Here is a 26,581-nt window from a genome sequence, read left to right as displayed (position 1 = left end):
ATTAAATATTTATCATTCTTTCATGAACCAATCAAGTGAAAGAAAAATAATTTTAGCAATTTTAGAAATTAAAATTCTCACATATAAACATTACAAATTTTTGAACTTTAAATATAAAATAAAAATACTTGTCTAATTGGTAGAAATTGAAAAGATTAATCGCTAGTTAAACTTCACTGATTACAATAGTATTTCAGCCTACGGCAAATACAATAACAAACACATTTTTAATATTGTATAATTTATTATTTCATTTGTCCTAAAATTCTTAGAAGTAATACCAAATTGGAAACGTGTTTCTCCATATCTCTCTATTATTTGGTGAATTGAATCTGCAGCGATTTCATTGCTGATATCAACTATTATTGAATTTTGGCAGCTGACAATTGCATTTAGGGCTCCAAACAATGTACTCATCAAATAAGCAACTCTCGACAAGACGCAGCTGAAAGTATTTCTGCAGACACCGTGACACCACACTTGTCTTTGCTAAAATTCTCATTAGCGCTAGAAAGAATTATAAATATAATGATTCTCTTTAAATTATTCAATTTTATAGAAATTTGGTTATGTCATGAATGTATTTAGATTAAATTTCAGTTTAAAGATTTAAGTTATTTTTATAGTATTATTTTAACATTCAGTTGGATTTAACTCTTATATAATTCCTAATTTTTCACTGATTTATATTTATATAGTAGATAACTAGCTTTAACATTAGAAACATAACTAGCTTTAACATTAGAAACATCTTAGTAAATTTATTATATATTATAAAAAAACAACTTAATATTATTGTTATAAGATGACGAATTTTATATATTCAAATTTAGATTTTAATATAATTTGATTTATTTTCTTAAGTTTTTATTATATTTATTGAAGCTTTCCAATTATCAAAATAATTTTCTTCTTTATTCATATTTTTATCTGTCCACCATACTAGTGAGAATTATTCATTACTTTCTTTTGTCTATCATAGTGTGAGAATTCCTCAATACTCTTTACTTACAAAATTCAACAAAAATACAACAAATTCACTCTCTATTTATTTAATGCTACTTTCAAATTTATAACATTTTATGTAAACTCCAATCTATATAACAATTACACCTCCTTTAGACATAAGTACACCTTCAAATAGAAATAAAAGTACTAGTCAATAAATGTCAAATCCTTACAATATATATTGATACTTAGAATTATTCTAGTCAATTTTGACTATTTAACACTTTGTGTTGGAATGAAGCTTAGTTGTGTGATGTTTAAGCCGTCCAAATAAGGACTGGTGGTCCCTAAGAAACCAAGTTAATTCCCTTTTATTTTCAATGATTTAGGCCCTCACCAATAGAGGAGCTGCACGATTCTTCTCTTGTTCAATGACTTTAGATCTTCTTTTCATCATAACATTTCCAAGAAGTCCTGGAATATGAATGTTCATAATGTAATCGTTCCAGTCTATGCCATTGACATCAAATCCAAATATTTCCTTTTCATCTTGGGAGAGTTCTTGGAATAACTTATTTATGTTTGTGTTGTCAAATCTAGAGCCAAAATAAATACAACACTTGTTAAAGAAAGTGTATTAATGCAAGAAGACCAAGTAAAAACAGTGAAATAAATTTAATTAAATAGATTTACCTGGCTCTGCAAGTAAGATATGACTGGTATACCCTGCCTACATGTTTGTTGACACGGGCTCCTAATTTCATAGCAATGCGCTCTTGCTTTTCCATTTGTACAAAAGAATGCCCATGCGCCTATTTTCATTACACATATTGTAATAATCATTTCATGCATCAAAATTTAAACCGTAACATAGTCTAAAATGCTCTATAAGTGTTCATCCATGCCATCGTTAGTAAAAGGAAAAAAAAATCCACTGCAACTTACATTTAATGACATGTTTAAAGCGTGAGAATCAAGATCTTCCATGCTGCCAAATAGCTTGAGGGAATCCTTTACTTTTATTGATCTGCCCCTAATATCAACATAAGGATGAGCTTTGAAGTACCGATAAAACATCCCAAAAAGTTCCCCTGTAAGTACTGGATTTGCAACAGAAGAAGCTACTTGATAAACCTCCAGGCCAGATTTGCCAGCATGTTTTGCCATTACTGCAAGTATTGAGTTTGCAACCATATCTACTGGGACCTATGTTGAAAAATATTTCAGTACAATTCACGAAAACACTGCTAAAAACTGTGTGATGATGTTGATACTTACTATATCAAGTGACACATTTGGATCGGCAATCAGGGCAGAGAGTTGGCCTTTTGCATAGTAGGCAATTATCGGATCAACCATCCTGAATCAGTTGAATTGATGTACAAAATTTAGTCAACAACTATAAAACTGTTGAGAACGGCGTAAAACATTAAAAGAACATTCATTCATGTTTCATTTGTATTGTATTGTCATTATTGATTTGTATTAAATAATGTATCATTCTTTCAGCTATTTGATTGTTATTCTTGTAACTTTGCCTTAATTCAATAAATAAAAAATTAAAAACACCAGAAAAAGGTAATATCTCAATGAGGTAGGATAAAAGCATTAAATTATTGGTCGTAGGATGCAGGGAGAGGCCCTGTAGGATATTTTATGTTCTCTTGCTTACCAAGATTATTTATTTATGCGAGATTTATATTGAGGAAGAAACAATCAACCAACAAAGGAAGGCTGGTGATGACAGATGAACCACCAGCCTGAAGAACATAAATGCCTTCCAAGGGCCTTGTAATAATCAAGAAAAGTGGAGAGTATATTCATTCATATTTTATTAGGAATAGTAATTTACAGTATTTTTTTTAAGAATGAATGGTATATTTAGTATTTATTATATTAAAGCATATAGTTGAAGTATGGTCTTACGAAGAGTTCATCTATTTTAATGCTGTTCTAATTCAAGCACGCATAAACTAACTATAAAGTTTCTTCAAAGATTAAGTCTATGCTAGCAAGCTAGTTTGAGCAAATATATAAGCAAGCGAAGTAAACTTAATCTTGGGGGAAATTTCATGGTTAAGCACAATACAGTTGGAGTAATACTATAACAGGTGACCTCCCAAGAAGGTCCAATCATTGTTTTATAGTTTAGTAGTTAATAAGAACTAATTTTCTATGAGCAAGAACAACACATTTATCATTGATTAAATTTAAGTAATGCTCACACGGCTGAAAGATTGGACCTTTTGAGCTCACCTATCTTAATGCTATTCTAACTCAAGCATGCATAACCTAATCATGAAAGTTCCTTAAATATTAAGCTCACTGTAACAAACTAACTTTAAATGGGATAGCAAGTTAAGTAGAATTAATTTTTGAAGAAATTCCTTGACTAAACATAGTTGAATCATAATAAATAAGTTCTAACTGTATTATCCATTCCCATGAAAAATAAATGGAAGACACTAATTGTACTAAAAAAATTACACTATAAATTCTTAAAATATATATCATAATGCTATATTGAAATTAATCATGACACAGGCAAATTTGATTTTTACTACAAATTATGTTCAAAGACACTTTGACAAGTACCATAAACCAGTCTTTGAATAGTAAATGCTTGACAAATGCATGAAGTTCAAGATTCTTCTTACCGAAGGCCTTCTATCCATCCAGGAAATGGATCGCTGTAGGTTCCTTCAATCACACTAGGTCTAACAATAGCCAATGGAATTTCTCCTCTGTTATGGTCTAAAAACATCTCTCCCATCGCTTTACTAAACACATAAACATCATTCCATCCATATTTTCTTGCCCTGCACAATTTTGTCAGGTAAAGTATATTATTAATTACACTTTGAGAATATTTGCTTTCTTCTTGTTTTAACTAGGAACATCTTTAAGAATAAATTTGATAGCAATATGAACAGTAAAAGAACAATATAAATAATTAAGCAGTAGCTCAGGAATTCGTTGTGTACCTTTCCAAAGCCATGTCTTTCATTGTTTGGGAAATGCCATCCTCATTTATAGCTATTGAGCTTTTGGACTCTGACATTCTGGATTTATGAAAATTGAGATTTATTTTGGCTAATTCCAATTCATTTAGAATGCTCAATGCTGGACCATCTTCTAGCCCTTTCGCTAGGTTTTCTCCCATTTTGAATGGTTTTTCGGCTATCCTCCCTTCTTTTTGTCCATTAACATATGCTGCAGGTTCACAAAAGCAGTGTCATGTTCAGAATGTAATAATGTAGGGCTTTCATTAATTTATACTAAGTTTACAGGTGTGATTTTTCATTTAAAGAATACCTGTTGATACATGCAGAAAGAGTTGTAGTTTTCTGCAACTTCTTCCAAACTCCATGAGCCGAGACGGTCCCCTTGTATTTGTCTCTAAAGCAACATCATACCTAAATGACAAACATCCATGGCAGCTTTGTAGTTAGATTTCAAATTCTCGAAGTTTGAGAATGGGTTTTGTTATTGCATGGCTTTAATAAATGTTATACAATCCTGTTAAATCAAAGGAAACAATATATAAAAACGGTCTCAGATCCGATAACCAATTGCACTTAAGTTATCTAAAATTCACCTATTAGTCATGGTTTATTTAACCATACTGAAGGTACACACCCACAAACAGTGAAATTTTACTGGTTTTCATATTACCACTTGTTTTTTACGGAAAACGACAATAAAGAGTAAACACAACTACAATTAAAAGTAATCCTACATACTACTTTTCTAGATTGCTAAAAACTCATCTTTCTGAATTCTGATCTTGCAATTAATCTGGAAAGTTTCCTCCAGCAAAATCTGATAATTTTGTCTGCTAGAAACTTAAGGGATGCTTAATTTACGCAGATTCAAATCTTCTGAATCCTGATCTTCTAATTAAGCTGAACAGTTTGAAGTTGAACTATCAAAATTGACAATATCATATTCAATATTTATTTTTCCTTCAGATTCACAGTTTCAATCGGATCTCGAGTCTTGACCTATTATTGCTCTCACCACATCGTTCCAAAAAAAAACTCCAATGGTTCTCAGGATTTATTAACTAGCATTTATTTCAGATTAGCTACAGTAGACCACAATATGTTGCGTTTGCAATTATAATTTGCTTTACTAAATGTATCGAAAGATCAGAAAACAAGCATTTGAATTTCATACCAGAGATTTTCAATAAATTGTGATCTTTTCTACACAGACCCCGATGGATGAAGCTGTGTGCACTGTTTGACAGCCGAAAGTGCGCCGCGTTCATTCCTGTATCTTCTCTCTCAATGCATTAAACTCGATTTTCTCAGAGCACATATAAATGGAAATCTCTATTGTTTTCTGTGCATTTAGCACCGTCGTCCGTTCAAACCTTTCAAAATATGGATTTAACTCTGGTTTCAGGACTTCTTGACCTTAATATTGCTTAAACCTCTCATTTTGATCGATTATTTTCTTCTTGTTTCCTCTGCCACGCAGCATCTAGGAAAATAAAAATCGCTAAATCATATTAAAATCTTTATCGCTTTTTTCTGGAATTCACCTCCCTTTTCAACCAACAGCAAGCATGCCTTCAAAAATTTTACTCGATTTTCTCATAACTAGAAAGCAAATAAAAATCTCTATTTTTCCCTTTGCATTGAGCGTCGTTGTCCCTTGAAACCTTGCAAAATATTTACTACTTTCTTGAAAATTTGCCACTGTTCTCCAGACCTTTTAGACCTTAAAATTGCTCAATTCTCTCATAATGATCGATTATTTTCTTGTTGAATTTTCATGTCGTTTCCTCTGATACGCAGCATCCAGGAAATCAAAATATCACTAAATAATTTCAAAATCTTCATCGCTGTCTATGGAATCCACCTCCAGTTTACCTTAAATTTGAGAAAATATAATCCTTGGAATATCTTCGAACCTTTCAAGATTGTCTTAGAATTCAACGCAAACTTTCTTAGTCTCCCCCAGATTTGACCTTGAATTATACAATTTTTCTCTACTTATTGAAACATTTTTCAACTCTTAATTCTTATTTAAACATTTTTCAACTCCTAATTCTTATTTTCTTTTCTGAATATATCTTTTTATTTTGACTTCTACCTTTAATTTCTACTAACAATTATTTTTATTATCTATAATTTTTGTTGATAAAATACAATTGACATAAAATAAACATAGATTGTAAAAATATTAAATCTAAAATAAGTATAATCTTTTTATTTTCTTTAATCACTATATATCTAAGAAAGAAAAGCCACAACTCATAGTGCAATCAATGCATCTACATGGTTAATATAAACTTTGATTGTAAAAATTACATTAATGATGGTAAAAAACTTTGATTGTCACAACTATTTTAATTCTTCTCACTTTTAAGAATAATTGATAGTTATTATAGCTAATTTACTATAGGCTCATAAATGATACATCAAGTAGCTACATAACTAACTTAATATACTTTAAGTTCATAAATGATACATCCACTAACTTTTAAATAGCTAATTTAATATGCCTTAAAACTCATAAATGATACATCAAATTCAACGATTTTTTGGGTCTTCTTTTACAACTTAGGAGCTTATAGCTATCTATAGCTTTGGGATATGGATAACTATGATGAATGAAAGATTCATTCAAAAGGTCAAAAAAGTGTTCGATTCAAGGGAAACGATCCATTAATTGTAGACCCTAACTTTGTTCATCTATACATTCGAAAGTGTATGTTGGATTTATGATGTCTTTTTACTTGAGTTAACAAGAGCTCTTGATGGGCCGGAGTCCCTACCTTTTAAGAAATGAAAGGAGGGATGAAGTTGGAACACATATATTAGATTTTAAATTTTGAAATAGGTGGTAAGAATTGTTAAAATGTCAAACTAGTTGATATATCATTGTTCAAAAAATAAAAAATAATTATAATATTTATAAAAATATTCTATATTTGAATGCAATTTTATTTTTGCATTTTACTTTATCTTCATTTGTCAATATTTACGTCATTTCATTTTTGTCACTTTTACTTTACGACATCTTAATATTGCATTTCTTAAACAATATATAAATGATTAATTACAAAACAGACACACAAAACCAACTTTTAAACATGTTTCAATATGTATTTACAAATAAATATAAAATTTATGATAAATAGATACAATTAAAAGAAATAGAATTTTTTTTTTTAAATAGTATAAATTATGTGAATGATAAAAAACACAAAATATATTCTACAATTTTGTTTCTGTTTTTATTTTCACTTTATGTCTACAAATTTTACATAAGACAACTAGAAAATTAAATTTTAAAATGAAAATAAGATAATCTAAAATTACTATGATGAAAAATTATATGTTTTTAAAAAGACAATGCGATGGTGATGTGTCTAAAACAAGAACAGCCTCGAAACTTCTTTGGAGAAAAGAATTTTTTTACTAAGCACCACCTTAAATTTTTTCTGATTGTTTACGGACAAAAATAGAAATAAAGCTCAGGACCACTAAAAAATCAAAATTTGTCTATCAAAAACGAATTTTAAAATCAAACCTTGCAAAGATTAGAAAATGTCAGTCTTTTCCTTTGAAAATTAATTCGGAATGGGAACATTAGTTCCCTGTCTTATATAGAACTAACAAGGTTCCAACATCTAGGTATTCACAAATCTCTGGTTAAAAAATGACGAGTTTAAAGTGTCTTCCAATACTTGCTATGTTCTGATACCAATAGTCATGCAATAAAGTATTTGTGTCAGCTCTCTCAATAGTCATTCTAAAATGTATCAATAATGATATTTTCTTTTTGAAGGGAACTCTTATAACAAACTTAACAATGAAAGTTTTGATACCCTACATGTACGGTACGAGTAAATGACTATTGACCAGTTGAATTTTCATTAGTGTTCCAACCGTAAGATAAAAAAGTGGAGTGCCAGATTGAAGGGCTCCATGCACTTTAAATACCTACACCTGGTCACATTCCATAAGTCGAACCATAACATATTTATTGCTGGCAAGTCAGAGAGGCAGGGAAAATAAGTTACCTGGCATCAAATGAAGTGACTGCTGCAGAGTTAAATATAATGTCTACGTTCCGTGCAAGCATCTCCACCATATTCACTTCAATTCGAAGATTATCCATTGAAACATCGCCAGCAATGGGAACGAGTTTTGTCAAGACAAATTTCTCGTACTGCTCTCCATGAATGCCTCTTAAATGTCTGAATAACTCCAAACATACTATCTGGTAAAGCCATAAAACAAAACATCCTACTTTAGGTCAAAATAATGGCCCATAAGTTTCAGACTTCCTATTATAGATGTTTGGGAACTATAGCCTGGTCAAGTATTAAATGGAGTGGCAGGTCTGAAAATTTGATCACTTTTTTTTTGAACCAGTATATTATTTATTGGACCATGTGCATTGATAGTTGTACATATATTATTAGTTTATAGACTTTCTACTCAAGCATTAAATATGAAAGTATTATAGAATTGGTTAACTTTAGAATCTTAGGGTTTATAGCTTTAAGTTCTTCATTCACCTCCATTGCAAAAAAATATATATTTGTCTTTTGGTCATCTCCCCTATTTACATAAAAAATAAAATTTCAAAAACATCAAATTTTAATGTCTTTATAGAGTTCTTAGAAACAAGAAAACAACAAAGTTTCTAAGTTTGTAGATTTTTCTGTAATTTATTTCGTTAAATATTTTATTATTAAATTTGTTTCGAGGAACATGTTAAGGAAAAATAAGTTACCAAAATTTACACAAGTTTGATCTAAAGCATTGCTGCTGTCAAAAGTACTGACTCCAGTAAATTCATAAATAAACATTCAATTTAATCTAAGGAGTGAGAAAGTCAAACTGATTCAGTAAAAGTAATTGGTGACAATGTCAAATACTGTTTAGATTAATGATAGTCATACTAAATGGTCCAAAAAAAGATCATTCTATAATTATCTTATATCTTGTGGACATTTTGTAGAAGTACTAGAAGAACCACTTATTTGATGTCATAGCTGTATCTACATAATACTCAATTTATGTATTCTACAATGCTAATAAAAATATCAAAAAACAAAATATATTAGTTCTTAAATTATCTTTGATTTTAATAAGTATTAATTTTTTCTTATGATTAAAAATCTGAAAAAAATTAAATGTCTTTACATGGTTGAACTTATTTCATATAAACTCAAATTTAAAATTCTTCAAAAAATCATTAGTAATCATTAAATAAAAATTTGGAAAACAAAATTTGGAAAACCATCTCTTTACCAAAATAAGTATTGAAATAACTTTCTAACATTGGAAATACAGGAAAACTCATCAGCAAAACTGTTTATAATCATTTAGTGAAGATTAGATTTTAAAACACCTGTTGTCCTAAAGACTCTTATTAAGAGATAGAAAAATAATCTTGCAGACCACACACTCATGATTATCTTTCTGTCTCTCAAAACCATTCAGTTTATGTTATAGATAGACATTGCAAGAATCAAAACACATTTAGAGCGTACGCATTTGTTTATTCTTTAGAAATTATTATCAATAAGGAATGAATTGATCGGACAAACCAACACATTTTTCTGTTCATTTCATCTTACATAGATTACCATGGAATTATATACTCCACATCAATACTTACTTCATTCATCATTCTTTGGAATGCAGCCTCTGAATCCTTGGCTTTGATGATCAAGAAGAGCTTTCCAACTTGTGGTTGTGTCCTTAGAATTTTCTCAATCACCACTGCAAATAACAAATCCATTTTCAGATTTCTCTAAAATGGTACAAATCTTCCAACACCCAAAACAAAAACAAAAGAAAAAATCAATGGAAACAAATCCATTTTACAGAGAATGCATCAATCCAAACATTCCCACACATCACAAACTTCTTCTAAGCCAAATCAAAACCTTATTTCACTAAGCCAAAGGAAAACAAGATGAGCTGAAAAAACCAAATGATTATTGTATCAATGAAATGCTCTCTACAAGAGAATTAATCCAAAGTTCAGCTCTATAACCTATACTCTTATCATGCATCAATTTAGATCTAAACCCAACCGGTGTAAAGAAAAGAAATTGCATCCTAATTTTCAAAATACTTGGTACCATCCAAAAACAAAATAGTCAATCTTTTCAGATAAACAATGAAATTGCAATCTAGCTCAAAATACTTGGTATCATCCAAAAACAAAATAGTTCATCTTTTCAGATGGAACCAAGAACCAATGAAAGTACATTGTAATGAAATCAAATGATATAGAAGAGTAGAAGTTACAAAGAACCAATGAAAGTACATTGTAATGAAATCAAATGATATAGAAGAGTAGAAGTTACAATATTAAACATGTTTACATAAAACATAACATGAATTTAAATACCTTTAGCAAGGAATCCAGTTGCACCAGTGACTAGAATATTTTTGGACTTGAGAAAATCAAGTATACCGAGGCCTTTGTACATTGAATGCTCCTTAACTGACCCATTTTTTCCTTTGATGGCTACATGAGAATTTGTAGCTCTAATTGGAAGGCATCTCAATGTATTTCTTCTTCTTTGCTGATATAAACATAGAGAATGACTAGCAAAGTGAATGCCATGCCTTGAGAGCTTATGCTCCAAACTCGGCTTCTTACATGAAGAGTTTAAGGAAGGAACACCCTGAGAAAGCAGCTTCAAAGCTTCCATATTGGTCACTTTTTCTTGTATGGAGTGGAGGCAGAGGATGAAAATATATATGTAAGTTTTTTTTTTTTGAGCAGCCTGAGTATGAGACACCTCTTCTGCCATATTTAATGTTTCCATCTGTTTAGAGAAGGTGGTGTAATTATTTTGTCACCTACGATGGTCAGAATAGGGTATGGGTTACATTGGAAACTGCAACTCTTTTGTTATAAAGCAATTAATTGGGGTGAGCTTCTTTCTTATTTGGGAAGATGTATCACGAGGTTCTACATAGAAGAATAAATGATGTGAAACTCTACCCCATAAGATCAGTAGATGGATGTGTGGTTGGTTTGGAGTAAAATAAGTAGTCATCAATTGTATGCATATGATTGTAGGTACCAAGGAAATTATAGCATTCAATATATATTTACTTTTATATTTGTTTGTTCAATTAGAACTTTTATTATTCAATTACTTTTTGAACTAATTTTTGTGGTTGCTTTGTGTTAAATAGGATGCTCTTTATTTATCCAATCAAAACAATTTATTATTCAATTACTTTTTGGCAACTTTAAAGTTTTCATTCATATTATATATTGTATTTGAAAGAACTAATAATTCATAAAAATATATTTACCTTTATTTGTATGTCCAATCAAAATAATTTATTATTCAATTATTTTTGCAACTATAAAGAGTTCATCTATGTTATATTTGAAATAATTCATAAAAAATATATTTATTGACAAATTAACTTGTTGTTTTGTAGCGCTTTTAATTATTTATACACAAAATGCAACATATTATTTTTGAGATTTTATGCATTTTATTATTGCACAAAATTTATATTATTTTCTTCAATCGATAGGAATTAGACGCTTTGTTTCCTTGTTAATTTAAACACAACTATCTTCCCTACAAACTGTACAGTTGACCAATTTTTAAAAAATTAAAAACATCGTGAATTTTTTTAGAAATTTCAGCATTTGATCTTCATGATCTGCATAGTTTGTTGTTGAAAATTATTTTTAAAAAAATTGGAAAAAAATAGTACATTTTCGTGAATCTAGGAAAAAAAAAATTGTCTTTAGTGCACAATGTTTGGAGATTAGCATGTCCCTTACTAATTCTGATGTTATAACTAAAAAATTAATTTAAAATGGATTTGAAAAAGAGATTTGTTAGAAAGATTGAAGAAATATTAAATTGATTTTGTTCTTAATTTGAAATAATTGGTGAGTGGTCCATTAAGGTAATAACTATTTTGAAAAGAAGATAGTTTTATAGTATTAAAATTTTGAATTTGTTTTGGTAGATTAGTTCATGTTATCCAACTTAGTATTGGAACGTCACAAGTTTATTTTAGTCAAATGACGTGATAAATGAAGTAGTGAAAGTTTAGGTTTTAAGGAAAGGTTTGTTTTAGGGCATTAAATTTTTTAACCCATTTTGGTAGAATACTTTATGCCATCCAACCTAGTATTGGGATGTTACATAATTTAGTCTAATGTAGTTGTGAGAAAGAAGTGAAAGTTTGGGTGGAATATAATGTCAATCAAATACTTATGCCATCCAACCTGGTATTGGGATGTCACATAATTTAGACCAATATAGTCAAGTATTATGGGAATGAAGAAGAGAAAGTATGGGTGGAATATAATGTCAATCAAAGAGTGCAAGATAATGTTTTTTTGATACAAGGGCTCACCCTTCTTCATGATTCAAGGTGATGTCATGCATTTTCCCTGATATATAGTGGATACAAATCAATTTTGATGGATCCTCAAAGGGTAACTTGAGACCATCTAGAGCAGGTTTTGTAGTGCAAGACTGGACAAGCAACATCTTGGTGATTGGTGAAAGAAGATTGATGGATAAAATTAATAACAAGACAAATGTACATGCTACTCTTATTGCCATAAAAGTGGTAAAGTTTTTTTGGATGTCGACAAACTTCATCTAGAAGTTAATTCATTAATAATAGTTAATGCAATTATTAAAAGGGATTTTGGAGTTTGGTGCCTTAATAAGCATTTACTCTAATTAAATCTATTTTGGGATCTTATGTACAATTCAAGGTGACCCACGTGCTAAGAGAAAGGAATGAGTTCACAAATATTTAATGCCAAAAATTGGAGTTTCAAATTCAAAGATCAAGGCAAGGAAGAGTTGATAGAAGGATCTTGTAGTATATGAAGGAGGGCATTGATTGAGACATGAGAAATTATAATGTGGTCTATGAGGTGGTTTTTAGGGATAGGATCCCTCAACCTAGTCAAGAGTCTTGGATGCTTAATTAAAAAAATTGTCACTTTATAAGCTCAATTTCAAATTTATATTTGAATACCTTTCTATCATTTAATAGATATTTGAAAAGAAGTAATCATGATTTGGCATGCATTGAAACACTTGGGTGAGTGCACCAAGATGGTGTACAAAAAGGGGGTATAAGTGGACACCTTTTTTCTAAAATCAGGTAAATCTGAACTTGGACAAGACATTTGAGGTTCATCCACTCAAAATGACAATATGTGTAAAATATATGAATTACAGGTAAGTGCACCAAGTTGTGGTGCCAAAAAGGTGACACATTTTATTTTATTTTTTCTAATTTTAAATAACACATCCGCGCTATAGCGCGTACACACTTTATAAAAAACCAAAATATTATAAATGAGTTGCATACCCATAGCCCATTCATTTCTCCTCTACTTTCCAGTTTGCCATCTACACAGCGCGTGCGCAGATTGAGAGAAGACAAGATTTTTCCCACCCGCCTTGCTAATATGCCTCCTCGCCATTGAAGTTCGCGATCACGAGCACGCCGCATGTTATCTAACTTTCTTTTTGCATTGTTCTATATGTTTTTTATATTGTTTTGTAGGTTTTTTTTCAATTTTTCTTTAAATTTGTTTATTTATTTAGATTTCAATTGATTTCTTATCAAGAAATGTGAATAATGAATTGGAAAATCCCCAAGAAGGTCAAAACCAAAACCCTCAACAAGATCCAAATCAAAACCCTCAAGAAGATTAAAACCAAAACCCTCCACAACAAGAACAACAAATTTTGCAACCTAAACCAATTGCAAGACCTCCTCTTGGCACACAAGAAAACATAATAAATGAAATAGAAAGAGGCAAAACTAAATTAGAAGTACTCATTGGTTAGTTGAAAGCTTGTGGACAAACCAATCCAATGAGAGCTCAATTGGCATTGTCCCTCGAATCCATTAAGACCCACATAGCTTATGTTAGTGGTCAATTAGGTGTTTGGCGGGTTAAGAGGGATGAACAAAAAAGATATTATGCAAATAAATTATCATATCGAGATGTTAATATATATATATATATATATACCAAAAGGTAGAATATGTGCATTATTTAGAAAGCCTAATGAACAAGATACTTTTAGAGAGGGTACTAAACGGTTCCCCACCCATTGGTGCATATATGATGGTATTAGAAATAAATTTTGGGATAGATGGTGGATGGTTTTTGATGTCCCTCCTTGTAATAATCATGAGGTCCCAATGTATTTCTTAAGGAAATTGTATTGTGAGTTTGTCCTTGGGGAGATCCCCAATTATTTAGATATATTAGACTCTTAGGGTAGAGGTCGGGGGCATCATTTGAGAGGCCAGGGGCAAGTCGTGACCCTAATGTAGTTAGGGCACCTGTGGTCAAGCCATAGGGTGAGCATGTGACTATTCCTTCAGTTGTGAAGGAACATGTAGAGGCCAACACTCTAGGGACTATTAGTGCTTTGACACAGACCCTCATTCATTGCACGAGTCCATTAGTTGAAGAGGATCCTTCTGTACATCACAGTCACATTTGCACATCATACAGATCCTTATGCACATTTGCCAGTCATGTTGAAGATGGTGCGAATGATGGGCTAGTGATTGATCAGTTCCTAAATGAGACAATTGGCATTGACACATAGGTAAATTACAATTATAATAAACTAATTTGATCACATTTCATATGTATAGTGAATGACTAATTAATTAGCATTTATTGACATTGTACAAAATTCAAGGTTAGAGTGTTGGCGGCCCTAGTAGTGATCCCTCGACCCCATTTTTTGTCCTATCGATGAGGCTAGAGGTATGTATCGATTTAATCATTTAAATGAATACATATATATATTAAGTAATCATATGAAGGATTGACAAAAAAAATTATACATGTGCATTAGTTCGTTACAGGACCGTTGACATTCACTATAGACTCCGAGCCTATATGTGAATGAGCTTCATAGAGGTACATTTGTTTCATGTTAATTTAATTCATTTGATTATATTTGTTTCATGTTTCATGTTACATTTAACATGTATTGTATGACATGCAGCTCTTGACATCTGAGACTCCTCCTCATCTTTGGTAGTTTGTCAATCATGGAGTGGCTGCAGCTATGGCTAGTTCACAGCCATTGACTAAGGTATGAAAGAATTTTCTTGATTTTAGTTGTTGTTTATAATAGTTAGTATCAAAATTTCTAATGTTATTTATAAGTGATTATATTGATTCAATTGTTGTAGGCTCTTTTCACACCCGATCGTCCACGAGCCTTCTAAGTGGACTTGCAGAGTGACTATATGATGGCGGTAAGAAAATAATTAATTTTGTGTGTACATATATTTGATTTCAATATATAATAATTATTGATTCATATCTACTTTATTTGTATCAACTTGAGTTAGAGAAGAGCCTCAACAAGAGGACGAGTGAGTGTGTGAGGAAGACCCCATCATCGTCACCGTCTCCCTCCACATGATGACCAAAGACCTCTAGAGATTTATTTCCTTCCCCTCGTGGGAAGGAGAAGATATAGTTGATAGACATACATGTATAGGAATCAACGGACATATATGTTGGATTTTATGTCAGTGGACATATTCGATATACGTTTGATGTATATATGACATTTCATATTTGATGTATGACATTTATTTGATGCATGACATTATTAGACTTATGACATTATTGATTAATATATAATATGTTTGTTCATGTATGAAATTATTGGTTATCTTAATATATTATGTGTTTGTTGATGTATGACATTATTGGTTATCATTTTATATTATATGTTTTTTCATGTATGACATTTGTTGGGTAAAATTGAGGTTCAATTGGATGGCCTTTATATGGATATAGTTGAATCAAAAATTTCCCCTAAAATGTCAATCCGGGAATCATGGACTTGCGAGAGATATCACGGCTGTTTGCTCAAGGGGCGAAGATAATAAGTCAGGAGGTTTATGAATGCAATTAATACTTGTCGATAAATTGAACTATCTAAATTACCATACATCTAAGACTACTTTTGCAAATGAATTCTAATCTAAAGTCACACCTGGAAACAAAACATAATGTCTTTATGAATGCTATGAATATTATCAACTCACTGTAAACAATTAATCACAAATACTTTTAACACTCCTTTAATTAATTAATCCTGAATACTATTAACAATCAATTACAATCTTTTAAACAATTAATCTCAATAAATGCTTGTTGTAGAGTTTTTGTCTAATATAATCTGCTTAGACTGTGACAGGAAGTTGTTTCCAACAGGCTGGTTTCAAATACAAGGTGCGGCAGGAAGTTGATAAAGGGCAATGGGGGATATTGTAATGGCGGCAGGGAGTTGTGAGTATGATAAATATTATGGTTTAACGATTGAAAGGATACAGTAAGGGGAATACAGAGGATGATATTATGAATACCAAGGCTGAATGGGAGTGGTAGGAAGAACAGAACGAATAGTATTATATAGTAGATTTATGTATTAACATCAAACAATTCCTTTATAAGACTGTCGCAATCAATAATTCCATCAAACAATTGAATTCATGATTAATCAACAAGCTCTGTGTGAATTTGATTAGCAAACATATATAGTAACCTTATTATAAATGCACACAATCAATAATTAAGAGAAACACACGCAATCAATAATACTGAAATACTTACAAAGTAATCTACTGGAATCTCACCAAGTTTCCCGAGAGGGGGCCCTCCTCTGGTTCGCGAGGTGAGAGATAAAACACCAACTACTACTTGAAAACCGTGCTTTAAGAATTCAGAGGTAATCTAGAATAGAGTATTTTTTATAGATTATCGATGATATGTCTTTTAATTCACATTCACTTATATAGCCTAAAATCTTTAACCATATTAAAAACTATCTAGAATGGTCGCTGGCCTATTTCCTAAACATGGATAATAGTTTGTTTTGGCCGCTGGCCATACATAACAATTTATAAAACTGTTTGGCTAAAATAACATACAGCCAGAAACTGTTCTGTTTTAAACATTCAAACTATTTGCTGAAAATATCATAGCAAAACTATAGTTTTTAAACTATTCGTCCACTTCAATGGCTGGCTCCACTCTTACGCATCCTTGTTTTACTTAGCTCCTGTAGCAGCATCAATCACAATATATCATTTTCATAAACTTAATAACCTTTTAGGAACTATTCTTCTCTCTTTAGAGAAGTACTTAAATATTCTAATTTCCTATCAATAGTTTAGCAAAAAGGGAATTTTATGCCAAAGAAGTGGGAAATGAAAACAGGGCACTATCAGGACTCATCATCTCCCCCCAACTAAAGGATTTTCATGTTCTCATGCAAACAAAGGATACAAACCAGGTGGAACATTGCTATCAAGGTGCTCCATGGACTCTTTTGAAACTATAGCTAGACTGTTAATGTTATCCTGTTGTATGACCCTAGATCTGAATTGTTGAAGCTCCTGCTAAAGTTGCATAAAAGTATGTAGAAATTCATTGACAATAACCATAGGAATGCTTGGTATTGTCGTTGTCAATGGAATAGGATCAAGAAGAGGACTAAAGGCACCCGATAGATCCTTTGGAGGCATCTCAGGAACAATCAAAGACTATGATGTCACCGGGCGACAAGAACTCTCTATATTTCCTGTAGCACTTCCCAGAAGGGGTTCTTTCTAAGGTGTTTTAGGGTTGTCTTGCACATTTTTCTTTAAATGATCCTCACCTTGTTCATAAGCCCTTTGGATGGTATTTTGCACTATATCATCTTGCCATACAACACCTGGTTCAAATTCACCTCCTGCATCAAGTGTCTATTGACTTATGTCTTGATCAAGATAGTTCTTTGGAGATTATGTGGCTTTATCAGGGCTCATTTGTTCTATGGGTTCACATTTAGGTTCCTTATTGGCTTGACTTTCAAGGATTTCTCCTTCCTTGTTTGTGTCGAGATTTTCCAATTCATCTTGAGGGTCACACTGGTCTGCAGTAGTATCACCTTTATGAGAATTATCTTCTTTGTTAGCAGGATTTAACAAACTTTCTATGAATGGTGCATTCCTCTATTTCTTCGTGTGTCTAGTTTGATGGCGGTGTTCCCTACCCACTTTTTCTTTTTGTTTCTTATTAGAACCACTGGTCAAAACCTCAACTTCAGCGTCTATAGTAGCTTGAGCAACATTGCCTAGGTTTTCTAAGCGGCTAGCAGAGCGTGGCAGATTATGGTGTATTGGAGAGGGGCTAGGTGTTTTTGTACCAGAGGAAATGCATAGGCTATTTTTGGGTGTTTGCAAAGATTTAGCAACAAGGTTTTTTTCTGGGTCATGGTCTGGAGAGGGTTGTTCCGCAATCATAGTTTTAGTCTTTTTTTGTTGGGTTTGAAGGGCATTATATGCAGGGTCAATAAATGCATCCCATGCTATGGGGGTTTCCTGGAGCTGAAGACCATGTATGACCAGTAGCTTGATTAAACCATGATGTGCTAGGGAATTTTCATGACCTTCTCTAAACTGAGTGCAAGCTCTCTTCAAGGAGTAATACAAATACTAAGGAAGATTAACCAGTTGCCCTGTCCTCAAATGAACCATGAGTTGTAAATGATGTGCATGAACAAAATTAAAGCGACCTTCATAAGTAATATACTGACCTATAAATTGGGTTACCGAATCCCATGGCAAAGGAAGCGTTTTGCATCTGGCTCCTTGTCCCTTAACAACCTCCACAGACTCAGTGCACTACAGAAAATTGGTTCTGCTAGTCTTTAATTCTATAACCCGTGTATTGGTAGTGGGAAAATATAATTCACCAATTTGGGGAAGATCTGTTACAGCGGCCACTGCCTGCACCATCACGAGAAAGGTGATGCCCCGTATTGTCATAGAGTCTTGATCAAAGGCATGGGCGAATTCTTCAGCAATGGTAAGGTCATAACCCTGCAGTCGACAAAAAAATCGATGCCATCTTGCATGGCAGAAAATCTTGTAGGCCTCATTGTCTGCCAATAGCTTGTCCATGGAGTCTAGTTCAAACTGCTTACGTTTTCCACCCATGACAACAGAAAAATTTGAATTCAAAAGGGCAAACAGAGAGGAATGGAGGGCTGATCAGAATTCGTCGTTTTAATGGAAAATGCAGAGGTAAAATAATGGTAATAGGGCTCCAACCTATGTGAATAAATTGTAAGGAGAAAGTGGCAGGAATGGCAATAATTAATGGGAATGTGAAGGTATGACACCCCCCCAACTTTGGCAAGAAAACGTCTCGTTTTCACTAAAACTAGAAATAGAAAAATAGAAAACAAAGTACAACCAAAAAGAAGGGTAAGAAAACTCCCTGAAAAGTAGCAGAATGATGGATTGGCAATGTCGGAACGATGATTGAGCAATATCCATGCCGCACAAGCCAAATATGGAGTAATTATGCTAGAAAATCGAAGGAGCATCGTGGAAATATGAAGGAAGCACATGAAACCTACAACAGAAAGATTTGAAAAGAATGATCATTAAGAGAGAAGATCACAAACAGAGACACGTGCAAGGAGAGCGGTGGCAGGTATTGGAAAAGGCCAGAGCAACACGATCTAAGAAACCTCCTAGCGCATCCAACCAAGAAGGATGGGCATGAAAAGCAAAGGGCGACAGGAGCAAGGAAACCTCCTATCACAACCATCAAGGTTGGTTTAGTTTAGTTTAGTTTTTTTTTTTTTAATAAATTTATTACGACACAAGATTGCCGAAAAATCGATTTTCAACCCAGTGTCGCCTGGAAGTGCCGGCGAACCAGTTTTCATGTCCAGGAATTCTAACAACTACAAGTCACTGGATTACCCAGTTTTCAACAAGTAGTTGGCCAACAATGCCAAAGATCTAGTTTTCATTGTTGGATCTTTTTCTTTTTTTTAGTTTATATACATATATATATATATATATATATATATATATATATATATATATATATATATATATATATATATATATATATATATATATATATATATATATATATATATATATATATATATATATATATATATATATATATATATATATATATATATATATATATATATATATATATACATACTATCAATGCTGAAGGAGACCAAAGGGAACCATGGTGAGTTCCTTGGCAATCTCCAGAAAGAAAGTTTCCTTTGAGAGAGGCCTCCTATATAGCTTCAATTGATGACCATTAACAAGAAGGTTGCGACGTTCAGAATCCACAGTGCAGAGTTGGACTGCACCATTGTCATAGACATGTTCAATTTCATAAGTCCAAGCCACCTTGTATGAAATTTACCTTTGAAATCCTGGAATCGAGAGTTGTATAAAAGTGCCCAATTGCCAAGCTGAAAAGAACGTTGACGAATGTGTTTGTCATGCCACAATGTCTGTTGATTTTGAACAAGTTCGGTATGAAGAAGTGCCTCTTGATGTAACTCATAAAGGGAGTGGAGTTGGGATAGTCATTTCTTTTGAGCATCAAAGAGACACAATCTGAGTTCAAGTGCAATTCGAAGAGTCTTAATCTCAAACTCAATAGGAAGTACAACCTTCTTACCATAAACTAATTCATAAGGGGTTAGACCAGTGGTGGTCTTCCACGTAGTACGATAGGCCCACACAGCTTCAGGAAGTCGTGTGGCCCAATCACGCTTATGAAGTGCAATGATTTTGGTAAGGATATTCTCCAGTTCCTGATTAGTCACCTCAACTTGTCCATTCGCTTGAGGATGATAAGGTGATGATTTCCTATGGCGAATCTCATATTCCTTGATTAATGCAGAAATAAAGTTTGAAGTGAACTGAGGTCCTTGATCAGTAGTGATTTCACGTGGAACACCAAAGCGAGTGAAGATTTCAAAATATAAGAATTCAACAACTTTCGTATCCCTGGCATGTTTTTGTGCAACTACTTCAACCCACTTTGTGACATAATCTGTGCAAACAAGAATATATTCCTTGTTTCTCGAAGGTGGCTTAATAGGTCCAACAAAATCAAGGCCCCATTTTTCAAAAGGCTTAATAAAAAGTTGAGGGTAAAGTGGCATCTCATCTAATTGTGTAGGACGACCCATGCATTGGCACTGGTCACGATGTTGAACATAACGTCTGTAATCCTTATGGAGCGTAGGCCAATAATAACTAGTAGTCAGAATCTTGTGAGCAGTTCATCGAGCAACAAAGTGTCCTCCACAAGGTTCAGTATGACAAGCACAGAGAATGTCAAAGACATCTTCCTCAGGAATGCAACGGCGCATGATATTGTCAATGTCGGTTTAGAATAGAAGACCATTAATCCAAGTATATTGTCCACTGAGGCCCACCAACATACGATGCTCACAAGGGGAGAAGTGCAGTGGAAATTTGCATGTAACCAAATAGTTGGCAATGTCGGCATACCACAGACTTTTTGCAGAGATTGCAAAGAGGTGTTCGTCAGGGAATGAGTCATCAACAGGAACAACTTCATTATCTGACTGAGGTATCCGAGACAAGAAATCTGCAACCACATTTTCTCAACTAGGCTTATCAAGTATAGTGACATCAAATTCTTGTAATAAAAGCAACCATCTAATAACCCTACTAGTTACCACAGGTTTATTTATCAAAAATTGAATTGTTGAATGATCAGTATGAACAAACACCTTATAACTAGTAATATAGTGCCAAAATTTATTAATAGCATAAACAACAGCTAAAAATTCTTTTTCAGTTACCGTATAGTTTACCTTAGCACTAGTGAAATTATTGCTAATGTAATAGATTGAATAGAAGAGATTGTCTTCCTTTTATCCAAGTACTGCTCCCATTGAGAAATCAAAAGCATCAGTGTGGATATGGAATGGTAATCCCCAGTTAGGACCTCTAAGAATAGGAGTAGTTACTAACTTGTTCTTAATGATTTCAAAGGCCTCTTGACATTCGGGGGTCCAAGTGAAAACAACACCTTTAGCTAACAAGGAAAACAAAGGAGAAGCAATTTTACTAAAGTTCTGAATGAATCTCTTATAGTATCTGGCAAGACATAGGAAACTCCGAACATCTTTTTGTGTCGAAGGTGTGGGGAGATCTTGAATTATTTGGATCTTTTTGGGATCAACCTCTATACCTTTTGATGAGATTAAATGACCTAAGACAATTCCTTCTGTCATCAATATATGACATTTCTCATGACTTTTAGTATCAATACATCACTTAAGAACTTTCTCTAAGTTATCTTTGGCTTCTTCAAAGGTATTTCCATGAATAGTAAAGTCATCCATATAGACTTCTACACAATCATTAACTAGATCGGCAAAGATACTTAATACTGCACGTTGAAATGTCGCAGGAGCGTTACATAACCCTAAAGGAAGAACATTGTATGCAAAGGTTCCCCATGGACAAGTAAAAGTAGTTTTGTCCTGATCTTTTGGGGCAATGCGGATCTGATTATAACCACTAAATCCATCCAAAAAGGAGAAGAATTGCTTCCCTGCAAGAGTATCCAAGACTTGATCAATAAAAGGTAATGGAAAATGATCTTTCTTAGTAGCCTTATTTAAAGCTCGATAATCAACACAAATATGCCACTTACCATTTTTCTTTAGAACGACAACCAAGGGAGATACCCACTTGCTATCCAAAATTGGATAAATAAATCCAAGATTCAAAAGTTTTTGGAGTTCCTCTTTGAAAATATCACGCAAGGCAGGATTGAGTCGGCGTTGCGGTTGTCGGACTGGGTGACTTCCCTCCTCAATATAAATATGATGGGTACAAGTGTCAAGATGAATACCATGCATGTCTTGATATTCCCATGCAAAAGCATCTTTATGTTCTTTAAGCATACTTATGAGATCCTTAACCTGAGCTGGTGTTAATTGTGGATTAATATTAAGGGTATGCCCAATGAGGTAGGTCTTGATGATGTTTCTGGTTTTTCTAAAGATAATAATGGACTATATAAACATTGATGTGGTAAAAGTTGATGTAATGTGAGGAAGTGCTGAATGGATCGAGGATTTCCAACTAAAGGAAAATTCCCAAAAGGACAGTCAACAGTCACATGAGAAGGAAAAACCATAGTTTCTAGGATATCATTAGACTCATACCTATTCTGAAGAAAATTTACTAAAATGGCCTCATCAGTTGGATCTTCAAAATACTGTTCTTGCCCAATGGTGAGGACTGGAACATAGTCATCTGAATCACTGCCGACCCAGGTTGGATCCTTGGTATCTAAAAATGGTTGAGCACGAGGATATAAGGTTAACTCTTTTATTTGTTCACCATTAGAAATAATCATGTTACCTAATCGACAATTAATGTGGGCATTGGTTGCTGCTAGCCAAGGTCTTCCAAGAATGAGAGGATATCCCCCCAACTTAGCTTTAGGCTTAAGGATCATGAAATCGGTTGGATAATCCCAACTATCAATGGAAAGAATAACATCTTCTATAACCCCTTCTAGTCTGACTAAGGAGCAATCAGCCATTTGAAGCACTATAGGAGTAGGTCTAAGTTCCTCTAAGGATAATTTTATTTTTGTTTCATTTGTCATTACATTATGGCAGCACCTAAATCCACTAGTGTATTAGGAATAACAATTGTACCGATACTTACCTAGATGATAGGACTACCAGGATCTACATATTTTGGAATACTGATATTCCCCAACATTGATTCTGCAAGTTGTCCAATAAATTGAACAGTTTTTGGATCCTTCTTTTTCTGACGCCTGGTACATAATTCTCGTATTGTCTTGTTGTATATTGGTACATCCTTAAGAGCTTGCAAAAGAGGAAGTTTGATGTTAACATTGCGTAATTCATTTAAAATATCAAACTCATGATGTGCCAGCTCTTTAGGCTCTAGCTTATGAATGAATCGATCAGGAAAAGGTGGTTCTTTTTTTGGCTCCTCTTCAGGTTCATCTGGGACCTTAGTGATAGTAGGTCCTTTAAGAGCTTTCCCAGATTTAAGGTATACACCATCCAACTCAACCGAGTTAATAGGATAGGTGGGTAGATTAGTCACTTCACTATGATAGATTGGTTAAGGAAGTTTATTATTGGGATTCAGATTTGGTTGAGTTGGCATGGATGTGGGTTTAGGTGGTTGTGGTGGATTTGAAGGTGGGTTCGAAGAAGATAAAGGTATGGGAGGAAGGAATTGTTGAGGTTGTTGGTAGGGGCTTATTAATGGTGGTAGAGGAAAAGACTGTTGTGGAAAACAGGATTGCATATAAGGTTGATATGATGATGGAGGAGTTGGATATGAAGGTTGCAGCCTCCATGTTTGATGCCATGGTTGTGTACTAGGCCGAAAGCTTTGGGGCCATTGCTGATAAAGTTGGGGTTGTTGATAACCTCCATACCATGGGCCTTGGTTAGAGAATTGCTGAGGTGGTCCAAAAAAAAATTCATTGGAGAACCCTTTAGGTAAAAACTGGCGTCGTGGAGCCATTTAATAAACTAGTTCTTCAGTATATTCCATAGGAATCATCCCTTCAGGAAGAGGTCGTAGCATTGAAGTCTTACTAGCTTCCTCAAGTGATGCTACATGAGTCCAATTATAAGGGCAATCCTCTTGTCCATGCTTCTTACGACAAGTTGGACAATATACTGCCAAGGCCTTTTCAGCTTCCTCGTGTTTCCTACGAGAATACAATGTGTCAATTTGTTTGCCCATATGGTTCAATAAGTCAGTTTTAAGATCTTCAAGTAAATTACCAATTTCACGCTTGGAAATACCTGATGCATTACCCATACTAGAAAACTTACTTGAATTCCTACGAATAGATCGATGAGACCGTGAATAATTCTTGCATATATCGCAAATATCTTCAAAGGAAATTTTAGAAATATCACCTTTTCCAATCAAATTTAAGGCATCCATGGTTTCATCATGAATTCCTCTTAGGAAAAGCATCTTGATGGTTTCTAAATTTAAATCAGGACGTCATAAGCATTGTAAGCTAAAGGCAAAACGTTCCAAGAAATCTTCAACTAACTCTTCTTCTCGTTGATTCATGCGAAAGATTTCATCCCATACTTCCTTGGTCTTATAATACTCCTGATACTTTGATAGAAAAGCATCTTTCATTTGGTTCCATGTCCTAATGTCCCTAAGACTCATAAACCATCATAATGGAGCATCTTTCAAAGTAGCTGGAAAGAGTTTTAATTTTTGTGCATCACTTTGATAATCATAGCTATTAGGGCATATGCACTGAGTTGTGGTGCCAAAAAGGTGACAAGGAAATTTTTTTTTCCTATTTTAAATAGTGCATATGCGCTATAGCGCGCATGCGCTATGGCTTCGGCAACCTAAGCCATAGCGCGTGCGCGTTATAGCGCGTACGCGCTTTAAAAAAAAAAAAAAAGTATATATGATGGGATGCAAACCCACAACCCATCATTTTCATCAGCATTTTCTTCTACTCCTACAGCGAGCAGCGCGTACGCGAGTTGAAGACTCAACATTTGCACCACCATTTGCCAAAATGCCTCCTTGTCGATGAAATCCAAGACCACAAGCACACCCACGACGACGTCGTAAGTGATATAAACCTAACTTTGCATTGTTTGATATATTTTTCATATTGTTTTGTAAGTTTTTTATATTCTTTTGTAGGGTTTTTACAAATTTCATTTAGATTTGTTTATTTATTTGAATTTCAATTGATTTTTTATCAAGAAATGTTCATAATCAACCAGAAAATCCACAAGAACATCAAAACCCTCAAGAACCCCAAAACCAAAACCCTCCTCAAGAAGAAGAACAAATTCCACAACCCGAACCGATTGCAAGACCTCCACCAGGCACACAAGAAAATATAAGAAATGAAATAGAGAGAGGCAAAACTCAATTAGAAGGAATCATTGCTCGGTTGAAAGAATTCGGACAAACCAATCCAATGAGGGCTCAATTGGAATCATCCCTTGAATCCATTAACACTCAGATAGCCTCAGTTAGTGGTCAGTTAGATATTTGGCGGGCTAAGAGGGATGAACAAAAAAGATTTTATGCAAATAAATTGTCATATGAAGATGTTAGAAAAAATGAAATACCAAAAGGTAGTATATGTGCATTATTTAGAAAACCCGGTGAGCAAAATACTGTTAGAGAGGGTACTAAATGATTCCCCATCCATTGGTGCATACATGATGCTATTAGAAATAATTTTTGAGATAGATGGTGGATGGTTTTTGATGCCCCTCCTTGCAACAATCACGAGGTCCCCATGTATTTTTTGAAGAAATTATATTGTGATTTTGTCCTTGGGGAGATCCCCAATTATTTTGATATGTTAGACTCCCAGGGTAGAGGTGGGGGGTCATCATTTGAGAGGCTCGGAGCACGTCATGACCCTAATGTAGTTAGGGCACCCGTGGTCCATCCACAGCGTGAGCATGTGATTATTCCTTCAGTTGTGAAGGAACATGTAGAGGCCAGCACTCTAGGGACCATTAATGCTTTGACGCAGACCCTCATCCATTCCACAAGCCCATTAGTTGAGGGGGATCCTTCTATACATCGTGGTCACATGTGCACTTCATGTGGATCCCTATGCACATTTGGCACTCATGTAAGAGATGGTGCAGATGATGGGCTTGTCACCGATCAGTTCCTGAACAAGACATTTGGCATTGACACACAGGTAA

At 33.6% G+C, this 26,581-nt stretch overlaps 1 protein-coding gene across 1 annotated transcript; it reads right to left on the bottom strand.

The window, feature by feature from the left end:
• Nucleotides 1–1,141: 1,141 nt before the first annotated feature.
• Nucleotides 1,142–10,716, bottom strand: LOC149555951 (fatty acyl-CoA reductase 2, chloroplastic-like). The gene is made up of 10 exons (XM_089833705.1): nucleotides 10,339–10,716; nucleotides 9,598–9,701; nucleotides 7,988–8,187; nucleotides 4,264–4,364; nucleotides 3,933–4,161; nucleotides 3,606–3,767; nucleotides 2,227–2,308; nucleotides 1,894–2,154; nucleotides 1,642–1,760; nucleotides 1,142–1,544 (listed from the first exon to the last, which is right to left on the bottom strand). The coding sequence occupies exons 1-10, from the start codon at nucleotides 10,643–10,645 to the stop codon at nucleotides 1,334–1,336; spliced, it is 1,776 nt and encodes a 591-aa protein (XP_089689831.1). The 5' UTR covers nucleotides 10,646–10,716; the 3' UTR covers nucleotides 1,142–1,333.
• Nucleotides 10,717–26,581: the final 15,865 nt, after the last annotated feature.

The sequence above is a fragment of the Cupressus sempervirens genome, chromosome 5 (genome assembly GCF_028749045.1).
Source record: "Cupressus sempervirens isolate cs-2001-9-10 chromosome 5, ASM2874904v1, whole genome shotgun sequence".
NCBI lineage: Eukaryota > Viridiplantae > Streptophyta > Pinopsida > Cupressales > Cupressaceae > Cupressus > Cupressus sempervirens.
This window is presented reverse-complemented; position numbering and strand designations above follow the sequence as displayed.